The sequence below is a fragment of the Geotrypetes seraphini genome, chromosome 2, assembly GCF_902459505.1.
Source record: "Geotrypetes seraphini chromosome 2, aGeoSer1.1, whole genome shotgun sequence".
Classification (NCBI taxonomy): Eukaryota; Metazoa; Chordata; class Amphibia; order Gymnophiona; family Dermophiidae; genus Geotrypetes; species Geotrypetes seraphini.
Genome location: NC_047085.1, coordinates 158,971,996 through 158,989,279, shown reverse-complemented (window position 1 = coordinate 158,989,279; position 17,284 = coordinate 158,971,996). Strand labels below are relative to the sequence as shown.

The window sequence follows — 17,284 nt, the reverse complement described above, 5'->3', positions numbered from 1 at the left end:
CTCCAGCGCTGCTATCCTGCACTGCAAACCACCCCCTCCCAACCCAGGCCCTCAGTGCTGCAACCTCCCTTCACATCCAAGATGATCGGCGCTGCTGTCCATTAACTTCTCCGACTAACCGGCACTGTGCTTACCATACACGTGCCGATGCTGAAAGAGCGGGAGCCCAAAGGCCTAGAACATTCACAGTTAAGGTAAAAACACAATGTCAGCCAGTGGGAGAAGGAGGTGGACAGCAGCACCGATCATCTTGGGCATGAAGGGAGGAGAGCAGTGCCGATGGCCTGGGGAGGGGTTGAAGTTTAGAGTGGGAGGACAGCAGCCTATTTTTTATAGTAACTCTCAAGCAACCAGAAACTACATTTATCCGGCATCTACCAATCCCCTTGGGTGCTGGTTAACTGAAAGTCTACTGTATCCCTTTCTGGACACAGTAAAAGAACTTGTTCAGTATTTAAATTGAATCAGGTTGGGCAGACTAGATAGACCGTTTGGGTCTTTATCTGCCGTCATCTACGTTACTATGTTACACACTATACAGAAGGTGAGGCCTGCCAATCTAGAGAGGAAAATTAAGCTAGTATTAGGCAGCAATCACTCCAGACATGTCAAATGAAAGACACAATGGACCCATGCCATATGCATACACTATTTTACAGACCGTGGAATGTCTAATGTCAAATTCTTTCGAGATCTTTTTAAATCCCTTACCAGACTTATAAGCTGCCACAATCTTCTTTCTGAAGGCCTAAGACAGCTCTTTTGATTTCACCATGTTCATTCTCATGCAGCAGTCATGAGCACACCAAACTAAATGTCTGAGGTTTAAGTAGGGCAAATCTCCTTCAAAATGCTGAGTAATGATGTTCTAATCATGTGCACCTGATTTGATACACCTGTGTGTGATTTGAGTCACTTTAAGTGGGAGAATGTGTGGGTGTCCTAATTTATTCCTCAGTTAGAATGCGCATTTTTGAGGATATCTTTTGTTTCATAAGTAAATCAAGGAAAATGTTTGTTTACCTGCAATTACATCACTTTCTTTTTCAGAGATAAATAAAAAAAGATTTGTCCAGAGATAAATTAAAAAAAGATTTGATATTGATATGTGAACATTTCTTAAGAAAGAACTGAATATTTCATGGGGTGTCCTACTTTTATCCTAATTTTCTTTACATGAGTTTATATGGTAAATGGAAAGATTTAAATTTTTCAAGTATAGTGGGGGGAGGGGGAGAAAACCAATTACCCCAAGATATAATGAACATTTAAAAGCACAGGAAGTGTGTGCTCTAAAACTATGATATAGACACAAGATAAAACTGGTATTTATTAAAATTTATCTAAAATGTAAACATGTCTGCAGCTTACCATGTGTGTACTGAAAGAACTATTCTGCAAATTCACTTTCATCATACTACATTCCCCAATTTTGGTTGGAGGAAAGGAACACACATCTTCTGGAGCATGTACTCCTCGGTCAACTATATCATACTGACTGAAACAAAAAAATTTTTTTGTTTTGTTATAATGCACGGTACAGAACAGATATAAATAGTGTTGAAGGTAAGCAGTCCTGGCACAAACCACAAGTTTGTAAGACAAAAGACTAGGATAGATTACATTTTATTTTGTTTAATTTTTTTTACATTCAGAGCCCCAAAATTGCAAACACTTAAGTGAAAAATCATACAAGCACCTGCTGCTTGTACTGGCCTCGGCTCTCTTCTGACATCACGTCCTGGTCCAGTGTCAGAAGGGAGCCGAGGCTGGCACAAGCATGTAATACCAGTAATATAAAGTCTACTAGGCAAATTACCTTATCCATCCAATATCAATTAGCAAAATGCTATCACTTACACTAAGATCTTGTGACTACTATTTCAAATTCAGAAAACTTTTAAAAGCATTTCTGTACCATGACAGGGAGCCAACCCTGAAATAACTGAAATAGTAATTGTAAAAGTCTATTTATAAACTATCTAATGCAACTTTTGGGACATAATGATAAGCCAATGATGACCTACTTGAACTTATAACTATGTATTTTCTAACTATGACTTAACTGTACTGATCTACCTGTACTAACAACACTATTGAATGTCTGTGTCAAACCATCCACTGTAACTTCCTGGGTAACTGACCCAACCTCTTGTAATGTAATCTGACCTTGAACTGAATAGGTAAATGTGGAATAGAAAACCTGATTTACATAACCTAACTACCATGATTTTTAGGTTTCTTTTTCAGCCTGATGAGAATCTTCTGTTCCTGGGGCATCAGTAGAAAAATATCTTATGTGAATTCAAAAGATTTGAGGGTTAAAACTGACCAATGTATTCATACTTGTTAAAATTATGGCTACTATATCAAAAATTAAGAAAACCCTAAATGGTTCCTAATAGGAAGGAAAGATGAAGTGATCCAATATGAAAACAATTTTTTTAAAATACTCGGTCTACTGAAAAAGCCCTATGGAGATACAAGTAAACATTAAGTAGTCTCCATAGAAAAACTAGAACCCAGGCAGCCATGTAGACCACCAATGTGGGGGAACCCACACATGGTAAACTGCTCTAGAAAACCCCTAGAGCATCGTTTACTTTCTTCAGCTCATGCTCTGATAGATGTTAACACCTCATGTGAGAGGTCTGTATATCCTAATTACCCTCAGAGAAATATTTATGGACAAAGCAAGTGTATCTTGTGCTGACAGTAGGATATGCTATTTGTAATTTACATAAATGCTCATGTATGTTTTATTGACTTTTTTTCTGATGTTGCTTTATATATATGCATGTGGTTTTGATATCTTTTAAAAAAATATATCTACCCCCTTTTCCAGACTTCTCTATTGTTTTAGCAAGGACATCTATGACATATAATACCAACATTAACATACCCCAATTTTAGAGTTGAAAACTCAGAGTCAGATCTTCTGTTAGGCTTAGCAAGAACTTCAGTTTTCAAAAGGGATTCAGTAGAAATTCTTCCAGGTCCATTTATTTCTCGTGTTCCCTATGGGTAAATATTTCTTTTAAAATTCAAGAAAATTTCCATTTCAAAAACAAAGCAAGAAAAACACAACACTGGAACTACTAGAGATCAAAATTCATTCCTAACAATGAAAAAATATATGTTTAAAATTACAGACCTAGCTAGGATTTTAACATAGAACCCAACCGTGTTTGCTAATAAGATCAGGGCTAATGTTTAAGTGTAACATGGGCATCACAAAATGCTGTTAATCCAGAAGACAACGGAGCAGAAACACACAATACAAGATATTGTGGACAAATATTACATTACTTTTCTAGATTGCTAATATGCCTCAGGAGGAGTTCAATGTGATTTACAATTTAGAAGAGCCTGGACATTTCCAGGAATTACATAATTTCATTAGGATTCATGACAGTCAATTTTGTTTGTGTTCGTGTACGCATGGGGGAAGTGTCTGCTTGTCCTGGATCGGTAGCATGGAATGTTGCGACTCTTTAGGTTTTGACCAGGTACTAGTGACCTGGATTGGCTACCATGAGAATGGGCTACTGGGCATGATGGACCACTGGTCTGACCCAGTTAGGCTATTCTTATGTTATGTTCTCATCTGTATTTTTTTCTGGGAACTTAAAAGTGTTTTTTATAATGGGAACAAAAATGGAAGGGAATTAATGTGTGTGGAATGGGGGGGGAGGGTGGTAACTAATTTCTTCAGCTAAATAATTCATTCCACCTCAACCAGACATAGGAGAACTTGCGCACCATTCACACACCCTCCAACCAAAAATGTTAAAAGAAAAAACCGTTCGACAACCTCCTAGCCATTCGAGCTGCAACACTCGATCCCCAACTCTATAACCTATTGATCTCGACCACAGACTACAAAACCTTCAAAAAAGAAATAAAAACCCTTCTATTCAAAAAACATATAAAACTGAACTAACACAATCAGAACTGTCCCAAGCATCACCTGCAACTACTCCATATGTACTTCTGATTTCATGACAATTCAGACATAATTTATATTATGTTATGTTTGGAATAATGGTTACATATATGAGGTTCAATAAAAGAAAATTTTCACTGCCTGTTTCTATTCTGACCATTTATTCCGTTTCATGGTCATTACAAGAAATATTTTTTTACATGGGGGGATGTCAAAAAATGATGGGCCCTGGGTGCCACTTACTCTAGGTATGCCACTGCATGGACCTACCAATATTTTTGCCTAGCACAGCATCAGTAATTAAGAGAGTTTGGAGGCAGGGCTTTAGATTGGACCCCATGGGCCCCTCTAGCCAAAAAAGGTGTTCCATTGCCCCTTGTTACATCTACATCACAAGTTTCAATCTGTCATTTAATTTTACCAACAATCTAACAAACCTTTAGATTTTGCCAAAGGTTGCAAAATTTTGCAATTCAAACAAAACAGAACGATGAAAAGTGGAAGGGAATGCCAAATCTCTCACAACAGAAAAAAAGGCAGTCAAAAGTTTTGACTTACAAGGATTTTTTTCCTTCTACATTATTTTCAATTAGCTTTTTTAGATTGAAAAGACTGAGCTTTCTTAATACAATCTGTAATGGGTGTATATGCTGATTTTAATTTGAATGATTGGATGTATTCTTTACTGTCTTAATGGAATGCCTTTCTATTTTATGTCATTTTTGGATTATTTTGTAAACCACATAATGATAAGAACATAAGAATAGCTATACTGGAGAGGCTGGTAGACACTTGCTTTAAATGCTAGAACACTGGGGTTGGTGATACCATCTTAGACCCTACATCAAACTGGTTAAAACTTTCTGTGGTGTCCAACAACACTTCTAGGCACCACCCATCTTTCTCCATCAGCCACCTTTAAGAACATAAGAATAGTCTCACTGGGTCAGACCAATGTTCCATCAAGCCCAGCAGCCCGTTCTCACTGTGGCCAATCCAGGTCACTAGTACCTGGCCAAAATCTAAGGAGTAGCAATATTACATGCTACCGATCCAGGGCAAGCAGTGGCTTCCCCCATGTCTTAATAACAAGACTATTGACTTTTCCTCCAGGAAATTGGCCAAACCTTTCTTAAAACCAGCAAGGCTATCAGCTCTTACCACAACCTCTGACAAGGCATTTCAGAGATTAACTATTCTCTGAGTGAAAAAATATTTCCTCTTATTGGTTTTAAAAGTATTTCCCTGTAACTTCATCAAGTATCCCCTAGTCTTTGTAATTTTTGACAGAATGAAAAATCGATCCACTTGTACCCGTTTACTCCACTCAGGATTTTGTAGACTTCAATCATATCTCCCCTCAGCCATCTCTTTTCCAAGCTGAAGAGCCCTAACCTTTTTAGTCTTTCCTCATACGAGAGGAGTTCCATCCCCTTTATCATCTTAGTTGCTCTTCTTTAAACCTTTTCTAGTGCCGCTATATCTTTCTTGAAATAAGGAGACCAGATTTGAACGTAATATTCCAGGTGAGGCTGCACCATGGAACGATACAGAGGCATTATAATCTCTTTTATCTTGTTAACCATTTTTTTAACATAATTCCTAGCATCTTGTTTGCTTTTTTGGCCGTCGCTGCACATTGGGCAGGTTTCATCGTATTGTTTACAAGTGACACCCAGATCTCTTTCTTGGGCGCTAACCCACAAGGTGAACCCTAGCATCTGGTAACTGTGATTTGGGTTATTCTTCCCAATATGCATCACTTTGCATTTGTCCACATTAAATTTTATCTGCCACTTGGACGCCCAGTCTTCAAATTTTCTAAGGTCTTTCTGCAATGTTTCACAATCCTTATGCGTTTTAACAACTTTGAATAGTTTAGTGTCATCTGCAAATTTAATCATCTCATTCATCGTTCCACTTTCCAGATTGTTTATAAATAAGTTAAATAGCACCAGTCCCAGTACAGATCCCTGCGACACTACACTGTTTACTCTCCTCCATTGAGAAAAATGACCATTTAACCATACCCTTTGTTTTCTATCTGATAACCAATTCCTAATCCACAACTGAACTTTGCCTCCTATCCCATGACTCTAATTTTCTCAGGAGCCTCTCATGGGGAACTCTGTCAAAAGCTTTCTAAAAATTTAGATACACTACATCAGGGGTGACAAACTCAATCACATAAGGGGCCGAAATTTAACACACAGGCTAAGTCATGGGCCAAATTTTTTATTAAGATACTTAGTCTTAGTAGAAGTATAAGGTTACAATCTTTCCAACCCCACGCTGGCTTTGTGGTGTAAACAAAATAAATAAAGACTTTTCCTCTCTTTTAGGTCCTAGTTCACACTTGCTATCTACACCAGCTCTGACACGGTACACATTTCAAATCTGGCAAATTGCAATCACAAAAGAGGAAATAAAATTATTTTTTCTACCTTTTCTTGTCTGGTCATTAATCAAATCATGTTGGTCCCAAGCTCTGGTTTCTGTTTGTCTTCTGATAACTCGCTTGCCAGGGTCTCCTGCCCATTTGTCATTTTCTTTTTTATCGGTGCTAACCATCCATTTTCCATCTCTGACCTCCCCTTCCGTTTCCCTTCCCTCCCCCCGGAGATCTGCCATCTCCTTTTTTCATCTCCAACCCCGCAGCTTCCACGATGGACCCCCACCATCCTCAGATCAACCATCTCTCCTTTTCTCAACTACCCTTTCATCCAGCATCTCTCCCTCCTGCCCCACCACCTCAGGGTCCACCATCTCTCCCTTTCTCTTCCCAACTACTCTCCTATCCAGTATCTTTATCCCCCCTCCACACCATCCCTTGTGTCCTACTTCTCTCCCTTTCAGTTCTCGTGGGATTCGCGGCTCTCACAGCAGCCTATCAAGGAGCGGTGCAGGGCCGGCTGGGAGCACAAAAAGCTTGCTCCTGCATGCTGGCTTGGGTGTGCCACTGGCTACTAGCTTCACAATTGGCAGGAAAGGTTCAGCGTGGGAAACACCACTGGACCACCAGGGAAAAGGTACACGAGGGAGGGAAGGTGGTAATTGTTAGTGTCAGCCGGGGCAGGAGACGGGATGGATCCCTCCTGTCCCAGCCTACCACTAGGTGGTTTCAGTTAAGGGGAAGGGTTAATCTACTGGCTGGGTTGGCAGGCATTGGAGAGTACAGGACAATCAAGCCATTGTGACATCACTGATGAGGTTGGCTCTTTTTAGTGGGAAGAGGGTACAGGGTATAGGGCTTGACAGGGAAGGGGGACAGTGTTCAGAGCCTGGCAGGGAAGGAGGCTTGGTTCAGAGCCTGGTAGGGAATGGGACTGAGTGCAGGGCAGGGAGGGGTGTTGAGTGCAGAACCAGGCAGGGGAAGGCTTGAGGGAGGGGACACTGGGTGCAGATCCTGGCAGGGCATGGCACTTGAATATTAAGACCCCATCTTATATTCGAGTCAACCATTTTTCCTCCTTTTGGGGGGGGGAAAAAGGGGGGTCTCGACATATTTGGAGCAACTTATATTCGAGTATATACAGTACAATATTTGAGGTGCAGTTTTATTCTCCATTCCTTTGCTAATAATTCTTAACATTCTCTTTGCTTTCTGAGCTACTGCTGTACACTGAGCAGAAGGTTTCAACATATCATCGATAACACTTAAATACTGTTCCAGGGTGGTCACTCCTAATTTGGAATCATGGGTTTGTCTTCCCTAGATGCATCACTTTGCACTTGCTCATGTTAAAATGTAATCTACCGTTTAGAATGCCCAGTCAGTTTACCAGTATTCTATTACATTCTGACTTATATTCTGCTAAAGCCCTTACAAGTTTCATGACAGATAACAATATACTTCAATTAATGGAAACAAACCCAGTTAAACATAACGTAATGACCTTTCCAACTTGGGTTCAGACCAAACTTTAGTACAGAAACTCTTCTGCTGTCATTATCTCAAGGTTCAAAACTTATAGATGCAGAATAAATGTGCAGTATTGCTGCAGTTTGATCTATCTGCTGCATTTGATGTTGTCCATCATGATATTTTGATCCATATGCTATCAGACATAGGTTTAAATCAAGTAGTTCTAAACTGGTTCAGTAAATTCCTGTCACTGCATTCTTATGAGGTATATATGGAGGGTTAGACATTCTCTAGATCAGCGTTCTCAAACTCAAACCCTTTGCAGGGCCACATTTTGGATTTGTAGGTACTTGGAGGGCCGCGGAAAAAATAGTTAATGTCTTATTAAAGAAATGACAACTTTGCATGAGGTAAACTCATTATAGTTTATAAATCTTTCCTTAATTGCTTCTGATAATTTCAGCTATACACAGCGGAAAGCTGTGCAACATGCAAAAAGTGAAGTTTAGATAATTTTTCACTTTATAAACTATATAGAGTTTTACATCATGCAAAATTATGATTTAGATTCTAAAGTATCAACTGCAAGAGACAAGATTTTGGTGTAGTCCTCTAGACTTTTTTATAGAGGGGAGAATCAAAATCCGACTTGTGCCTGAAGTGTCTGGTGGTTGCATCCACAACTACCTTCAGCTCTCACCTCCTCCAGCACCGGATACAACTGCCATCTTACATCAAGCAGTCACCGCCAGGAGAGGTGCCGAATTTCGCAAGAGTTCATGAAATTATGTACAGACGCACAAGCTGCACTGCCTCCAATGGCCATTTTACATTCTGGAACATTGCCCACCTTACTGCTGTAACCTCACGCAAGCGCTTTCCTGTGTCTGTATGCGATAGTCCTCTCCACTCCACCTCACAATCATGTACAGACACAGGAAAGCACTTGCGTGAGGTTACAGCAATGAGGCAAGCAACATTCCTGAACAATGGTAACATACCGAGGGCCTCAAAATAGTACCTGGCAGCGAGTTTGAGACCACTGCTCTAGATGGAAGCCTGGCTGTGGGGTGCCACAGGGTTCCCCTTTGTTGCCAATCCTCTTTAACATCTACAAGACCTCACTGAAAAGTTTCTGTTTCACATCTGCAGATACTATATTCACATATGCAGATGATATGTTTATTCCAGAGGTCTCAAACTTACGGCCTGCCAGTTACTATTTTGAAGCCCTTGGTATGTTTGTCATAATCACAAAAGTACAATAAAACAGTTTCTTGATCATATGTCTCTTTAGCTATAAATTACAATATTATTATTAAGACTTAGCCAAAAGGAAAGATTTATAAACTATAAAGAGTTTTACCTCATGCATAGTTGTAATTTCTTTAATAAGACATTAACTATTTTTTCTGCGGCCTCCAAAGTACCTACAAATCCAAAATGTGGCCCTGAAAAGGGTTTGAGTTTGAGACCACTGGTTTATTCTATTGGAAGTTGACTCTGATCTCAGCAACTTAGGGCTCCTTTTACAAAGCTGGGCTAGCATTTTTAGCGCACACAGAATTTTAGTGCGCGCTAAACTCGTGCTACGCGGCTAGAACTCACGCCAGTTCAATGCTGGTGTTAGCATCTAGCGCGCGCTAAAACCACTAGCGCCGCTATGTAAATGGAGCCCTTAGTCTCAAACATAGATTGTTGTATTTCTAAACTTCAATCGTGGGCAACATCCATCCAAATTAAATTGAATGCTGCTAAAACAAAACTGTTTTGGGCTGGGCCAAGGTTGGAAAATATCCCTGCCTCTGTCACGTTGAAATCAGGTATTTTGCTACACATTGAGTTTTCTTCCAGAGTTCTGGGTAATTATCCTGGATTCACTCACTCACATTCCATGAACAGAAACTCTTTGGTGAAAAAGTGCTTCATTAGCCTGCGTATATTGAAAAAATTAGATCATTTTTCCATCAGGAACATTTTTCAGTGTTGGTATAGTCCACTGTGCTTGCCCAATTGGACTATTGCAATTCTGTTTATCTGGGTATCAAGAAGGGCACTTTACAACGCCTTCAGCTGATACAAAACATGGTGGTGAAACTTATTTTCGGGAAACGAAAGTACGATCATGTCTCTCCTTTGCTAAGAAAGCTTCATTGGCTCCCAATTCATTTTAGGATTCAGTTCAAATGCGAAAGTATTGTTTTTAAACTTCTCTATGGAATATTGGATCCTTTGGTTCCTTTACATTGAAATACTCTCAGATCCTGCTACCTGAGGAATACACAGGGATATAAATTATCGTTCCTTTCTTTCAAGGGAATTAAATCTGTAGGAAAGCTTAGTTAATTTTTTGCTTTCAAGTTGGTAGAGACGTGGAATGGCCTTCCTGACTCTGTTAGTTTGACAGGACTACAACGATTTTGTAAAGTCTTAAAAACTCTGTTTTCACAATATCTAAAAGATTTACCTATAGAATCTATTGACAACATTACAATATCTACTTTTATGATAGATTTAACTAATCTCTTTTTTCTTATCTCTTTACTTTCATGATATCTTCTGGTCTTTGACCATTTGTAAACCGAGTCGAGCTCCGATGGGAGATGACCTGGTACATAAACTGAAGACTAGATTAGATTAGAATGACAAATAATCAGTATAAAATATTAACAATAGAGAATAATTTTTCAGAAGCCTCTTATGATTTAACAACTTTGAATAACTTGTTAACGAATTTAATCACCTGTTATTCCTTTTTCTAATCTAGACCATTAATATATGTTAAAAAGCAGCAGTTCCAGTATAGTGCCCTGGGGTGTGAGGTGCAGTGGTTAGTACCCTGAGGCTGTGGTTCAAATTCCATGCTGCTCCTTGTGACCCTTGGCATGTCACTTAATCCCCCATTGCCCCAGATACATTAGATAGAGTGTAAGCCCACCAGGACAGATAGGGAAAAATGCTTTAGTACCTGAATATAAACAACTTAGGCTATAAGGGTATATAAATTTATCCTTAGTCATTGAGAATATTGATCATTTAATCCTGGTTTCTATCTTTTAGCCAGTTCTTAATCCACAATAAGGCATTGCCTCCTATCCCTTGACTTTCTAATTTTCTCAGGAGTCATTTTTGAGGTACTTCTGAAAATCCAAACACAATATCAACTGACTCACGTTTATTTATGTATTTATTCACCCTTTCAAAGAAATGTAGCAGATTGGTGAGATTAGATTTCTCTTGCCTAAATCCACGTTGGTTTTGTCCCATTAATTCATCCTTAATTATTTTGTTCTTTATAATAGTCTCTTATTTTGCCTAGCACAGATGTTAGGTTTACTGGACTATAATTTCCAGGTCACCTCTGGAACCCTTTTTAAAAACTGGCATTACATCAGCCACCTCACCTGGTACCATGCTTGATTTGAAAGATAAATTACATATAATAGCAAACGACTATGCATAGACTGTTGACAGAGATGAATAGGATCATACTAGACAGGGAATAAGAACATTTCACATCTGTACTCCTGTAAGGCACCTTTTGGCTCCTAGGACTATTCCTTTCAAATTGTTCAAATGGTACAGTCAGCAAACTTGAGAACATGGTCCTGTTACTTGAATTGGGGACAAATGAGTTAACCTTATTAGTATACTCTGGTTTTACTTTCTATCTGTGTTTTACCCCTGGATACAAGTGATGCACTGATGAGCAAAAGTGAGTAGAAGTTAAGGTTTGTCTCAGCACAGCCTCATTCAGGGGTCTCGCAGGGATTTTGGATCCAGCACTGCTTGCTATGATCCTCTTCCATGTGGCTCAGGATACTATCATGTCAACTATAGTCATCTAGTCTAAGCACTTGGTTTACTTATTTCATAAAATAAGGCTGAATAGTTAAAGAGATAAAAGAAAACAGAGTTTGGGAGATGAACAGGTAAATATTTTTCGCTCTTTAAATATAGGTGGCATTCCTGTTGTAATTATACTGTTTATCTCCGCCTACTGGAAAAAATGGTCTGGAATAAATGACCTTAAACCTGATAAACCTATACGATAGCTGAAAAGCTGTAAATATTGCAATAAGCATGGATATTTTTCTGTTCCATCGTCCATGGTAATGTAAAGTTAGATGTATCAAGTAATGTGCCTATACTGCATACCATATTAAAACCTATTTTTAATTAAAAGGACTAAGCTATGTTTTGTACAAGGCAACACTTTTCCAGAGTTTATATGAAAAAAAGAAAGGCCAAGCTATTGTTATTACCAAAGACTAGAATCTTAATGAATTGAAATCTTTCAAAGGATCAAACAAAAAAATAGTTTTAGTACACAAGCCTTAAGAACATAAGCAGTGCCTCTGCTGGGTCAGACCAGAGGTCCATCATGCCCAGCAGTCCGCTCACGGGGACGACCATCAGGTCCAGGACCTGTATATTAATCCTCTATCTATACCCTTATATCCCCTTTTCCTTTAGGAAATTATCCAATCCCTTCTTGAAACCCAATACCATACTCTGTCCTATCACACCCTCTGGTATGTTCCTTCTTCAGAAGATACCTGTGTAGTCTAAAAATTAAAATGACATTGTTTTCTCCAGGATCAATATGACTTAAAAGTGTAGAGCTTATAGTGCAATTATTTTTCAGAAAACTTACCGTTCCACAGAGCTGGAATCTAAGCTTATGTTTTAAGTGTGGCTCTGCACTTGGATGACACTCCATGTCCCAAAACTGTGCATAATCTCCCCTCTCACGAGGGAAAAAACTAAAGGCCACCTACCAAAATAAACAGTAAATGGAAAAGGAGTTTAAATATGATCAAAATAAGATTAGTTAGTGTAGAAGTATAATTAAAATGTACACAAGCTAAATGAATAGAGACAAACTGACTACTAAAAGGATGGCACATATTTTTTGCATATAATAGTTAATCAGAAGATTCATTTATACACATTCATCTAAATTTGTGAAAATATGTAACTACTGCAGAGGGACTGAAGGAGAAAGAAGTAGGGGTATTTTATCTGTTCAGATTCTTGAATCTTTATGATTAGAATTATGCTGATTGAATCTTACAGGTCAATACTGTATAATAATAAATCTAAAAGATGGGGAGGTCTGACTGTCTCTTGAGCCTCTCCTCTACTGTTGTAATAAAAACTGAATATGAGGTAGAAAATGACTGTAAGGCCTAAGTCTACCTAATTTACTTCTTACTACATTGTCATATCAAGTTTCAAGTTTTTCTTTTTAATATACTGCCCTATAGAGGAATCATCCAAGCGGTTTACAATACAAGTACAGAACATATAAGCTGATTACAAGATTATTTTTACCCTCACTTTGTATAGTTGTACAGAAAATCCATTAAGAGGGCACTAAACAAAATCTACTGTGCTTGTTATCCTATATTTTAGGAACCTTGGAACGAACAGAAAAATTGAGCATTATCAAACATTAGTGGGAGGAGCTCACTTGATTGCTTCCTATAGCTAAACTGTTTCTTGTTTACTAACCTTTTGCACTTTTTTCATACTGGAGAGACTAGCAGAGGAAGGCAAAGATGGCTGCTGTTTTTCAGAAGGTAGTGCATGATTTGCTTGACTCCTAAACTGTCCATTCTAGCCATAAAAGGGAGCAATGAAGCAGTTGCACCTGTTTCTTTGAGTTCCTATGCAGCTTCCCCACCCCCATCCCACTACAACTGCTGATCTATGTTGAACCACTTAGAAGTGCTGTGACAAGAAAGCAGTCTACAGTTGGGGAAAAGGTATAAAAGGATGGAGTGTTTGTGTTCAGCATCTTTGGAGGAAGCTCTTTTCAAGGTAGAGCTGGAAATGGATCCTGTTGTATTGTTTCCATCTCTGGGCATAAGTGACAGACATTAGCAGTGTTGGTCAAAGTATTTAAGCAGTGGCGTACCAAGGGGGGGGGGGAGGTCCGCCCCGGGTGCAGCCTTAGGGGGGGTGCACAGCCGGCCAGGTCCCTTTACCTTTGTGGCGCTTCCCCACCCCCCCCCGCCCGCCCGACCGACAACAGGCTCGGTCCGACAAACCTCCCTGCCCTGTGGCCACAAGTCTAAATTACCTTCTTACAGCAGCTGGAGTATTGAAGCTGCGTGTGGCTGTCGTAAAGGTCATCTGACGCAACCGGAAGTTGCGTCAGAGACGACCTTTAGGCAGCCATATGCAACTACAACGCTCGGCTGCTGTAAGAAGGGGGAGGAGGCTTGTAGGCCCAGCGCTTGTGAAAGTGGCTGCACGCGCCTGGCTTTTGCGGTGTCGGGGAAGCAAGGAGAACGCAAAGACAACGCGAGTCTATCGCAGAGCCCGGGATAGGCTCCACGATCGACTCACGGTGCCCTTGCGATCTACTGGTCAATCGTGATCGACCTTTTAGGCACCCCTGACTTAGCATATGGAATCGAGAAGGGACATAACAGATACAGTTATTCATTTTCCAAGAGCAAGGGTCGTAGGCATTGGAGATTTTGCAGAATATGTATTTGAAAGATGTACTAAGTTTGAGAATTACCCCCCCCCCCAAAAAAAAAAAAATAAATCAATATCCAAGTTGTACGTTCCCAGCAGGGGAGGAAAATTGTGGTGAAAGAAGGGGGTGTAGACTATATCAACAAATAGTTTAGATCTGTGGTTCCCAACCCTGTCCTGGAGGACCACCAGGCCAATCGGGTTTTCAGGCAAGCTCTAATGAATATGCATGAGAGGGTTTGCATATAATGGAAGTAGCAGGCATGCAAATTTGCTCCATGCATATTCATTAGGGCTATCCTGAAATCCTGATTGGCCTGGTGGTCCTCCAGGACAGGATTGGGGACCACTGGTTTAGATCTTTCAAATATTTTGGCATATTCCCATGATAATATAACTAGTAAATCTACTTTGGTTGTACACAAACTGAGAGAATGGTAAATCATTGCTGTTCAGAAATAGCATTTCTTGTGGTGGTCAAAGGGTTGCTATGTTCTCTGACTTTCAATTTAAGCCTAAACTACGTGCTACAGAGGCAACTTTTTCTTTAAGATTCCCCTGTAAATGCCTAGTTTTGGTGTCAGGGACATTACTATACATTTTAAGACGCTATGCAGTTAAAATCTTTAATTCAAGATAAAATCTTGGGGGCAATTTCTCCAAATGGGCTAGCTCTGCGTGCATATGAATGATTTCCCCTGACATAGTCAGAGGATTTGGCAAAACAAGGATCCTTGTCGGGATTACATATTCTCTTGCTAGAGCAGTGAAACTTTTGAACTATTAGAGTATTTGAAGAATTGGAGGTTTAGTTAACAATTGGGGACTATGAATGAGTGTTTGATTCTCCAGCTAAAGATAAGTGTTTTTCTCTCTCTCCCGTGCAGACCGTGGTTTGAACCTTTTTGAGATATTATGGAGCATGTTCTCTGTGGAGTTTTTTTTAAAATGCCAGTGATAAGATTTAAGGCAGCTAGAAATTTCTGTATTTATGCTGCTACTTAAGTCTGAGGCTTTTTTTTCCACATGTTTATGGTTGATAGATACTCTGTATGTTCCTTTCACTGTCTGGCTTGGTAACAATTTAAATATAGCTGTGAAATTAGTTCTGTGCATACCATAACAGGAAAAAAACATTGCTTCTAAATCAGGACATATGTAATATGATCTCAGCCTCTTAAATTTATTACTAATGCTTACTGTAGTACTTGCATTGTGCCAAAGAGAGCTTCTTTCTGGAGTTCATAACATGTAACATGTATAGGCAACATATTTGAAGTTCTTTTCAAAAAAGCCTGTGGTATCCAAAACAATGGAAAGTATTTCTGTATCTTTCTGCCACATTTTCTTAGTCTTGGGAATCTTCTCTCTCTCCATGTTATTCACCGAGTAATCACTTAAAACAATGCCGTTATGTTTTTCTCTTTTACAACTGTATCTGGCTTTCTGGCATCCAACTTTTTATCAGACAGGGTGAGGATGTCTCAGGTGATTATAACCTCTGTTTGCCACAGTTCTGTTAGGGTCGTAATCTCAATGCTTTTCCGGTACATTGATGTAATGATTACAGTGTTTCCAATGAATGAAACGTCCCACCTTTTTGTGCCTTCTATATAAAATTTTTCCACAATCAGCACTTCACATCCAATCACAAGATTGGAAACTCTTTCTTACAGAATCTATAGATATCTGTTGCATCAGTTTTTTTCAATGCATGTTGTAAACCATTTCATCCATAATTTGTTGTTCTGGGCTGCAAATATCAATCACTCGTCTTTATGTTTCAATTAGCCTCCCCTTATCTATTCAATGTGAGGTTTGATGAATGAATGGTTTCTGGAGTAACAAACTATTTCCCACTGTACTAATCCCCCATTAGATTTTTGCCATGCCCTACCCTACATGTGCTTTTTATCGGGGGGGGGGGGGGGGGGGGGAAGGGAGGAAGGTGTAAATTAATTTACATTTCAAATGAAAAGACAAAATCATACAGAAATATATTTAGTTAATTTAAATTTCTTTGGCTTCCCCCCTCATCATGTGAACTACAGGAGGATTTCATGGTGGTTTCCTTTGTTGTTTCTTTATGGATTAATTTCTGTTTGAACCTTTGATTTTCTTATTCTTTGTAAATTGTAAATGTAAAAGCAGCAATTTAAAAAGTAAATAAGTAAAGCCTAAATTAATATCACACAATATTATAATCAATTTCAAGAATGCTCTACCTTGTATCTGTGATTATAGCACAAGTGCTACCATATCTCTAGAAACTTACCTGTTCCTTCCCATAAGCTTCAAGCATGCCACAAACTTGGGAACATTGGAAGACAGTATAGGTGGCCCTATAAACATCTTCACTTTCATCAACTCCCTAGAAAAAAAAGTTGTTTTAGCAGTTACAACATATATAACAAAAGTTCTCGAGTTAATTCTAACAGTTCAAGAACATAATTTTTAGAAAGTTGTCAATTTTTTAAGTGCCTAAGGAGACTAATGCACTACTTGCCAACTATGTAAGATTCAAGATTTTGTCTGGTCTCATACCTAATTATCTTATCAATCTTTTAAAATTTATTCATAGAAAATGTTTCTTTTGTGATTCTAGACTTTTTGTATTTCCAGGCTGCCTGTATAAACGATTTTTACATAAAATTCTATCTTATCAGGCAGGAACATGGCACAAAGGTTTTTGCAATTTGTTGTTAAGTTCGACTTCCTATCAATCTTTTAGAAAATTGTTAAACTCGTAACTATTTGATAAATTTTTCTAGAAACTGGGTTTGTAATGCACAGTGATTACTCAGAATTCTATTGTTTTGTTAACCATACTGAACTGAGAGGTAGTTGTGGTACATAAGTGAATTGTTATGTTATGTTATACTTAAGATGCTTTATGTTCAGGTTATAATCATATAGCGGAAAAAGGTTCAAAGACGAGTGACAAAGATGACAAAAGGAATGGAATTCCTCTCATATTAGGA

At 38.9% G+C, this 17,284-nt stretch overlaps 1 protein-coding gene across 6 annotated transcripts in view; it reads right to left on the bottom strand.

Moving 5' to 3' along the window:
* The window catches only part of CEP192 (centrosomal protein 192), a 402,896-nt gene that overhangs the window by 23,843 nt on the left and 361,769 nt on the right, over window positions 1-17,284 (bottom strand). For all 6 annotated transcript variants that reach the window (XM_033934141.1, XM_033934142.1, XM_033934138.1 and 3 more), the window contains 4 exons: window positions 16,579-16,674; window positions 12,469-12,588; window positions 2,903-3,018; window positions 1,372-1,498 (listed from right to left, as the gene is read on the bottom strand). In XM_033934141.1, coding sequence (XP_033790032.1) covers window positions 1,372-1,498; window positions 2,903-3,018; window positions 12,469-12,588; window positions 16,579-16,674 — 459 coding nt within the window. The remainder of the gene's footprint in view (window positions 1-1,371; window positions 1,499-2,902; window positions 3,019-12,468; window positions 12,589-16,578; window positions 16,675-17,284) is intronic.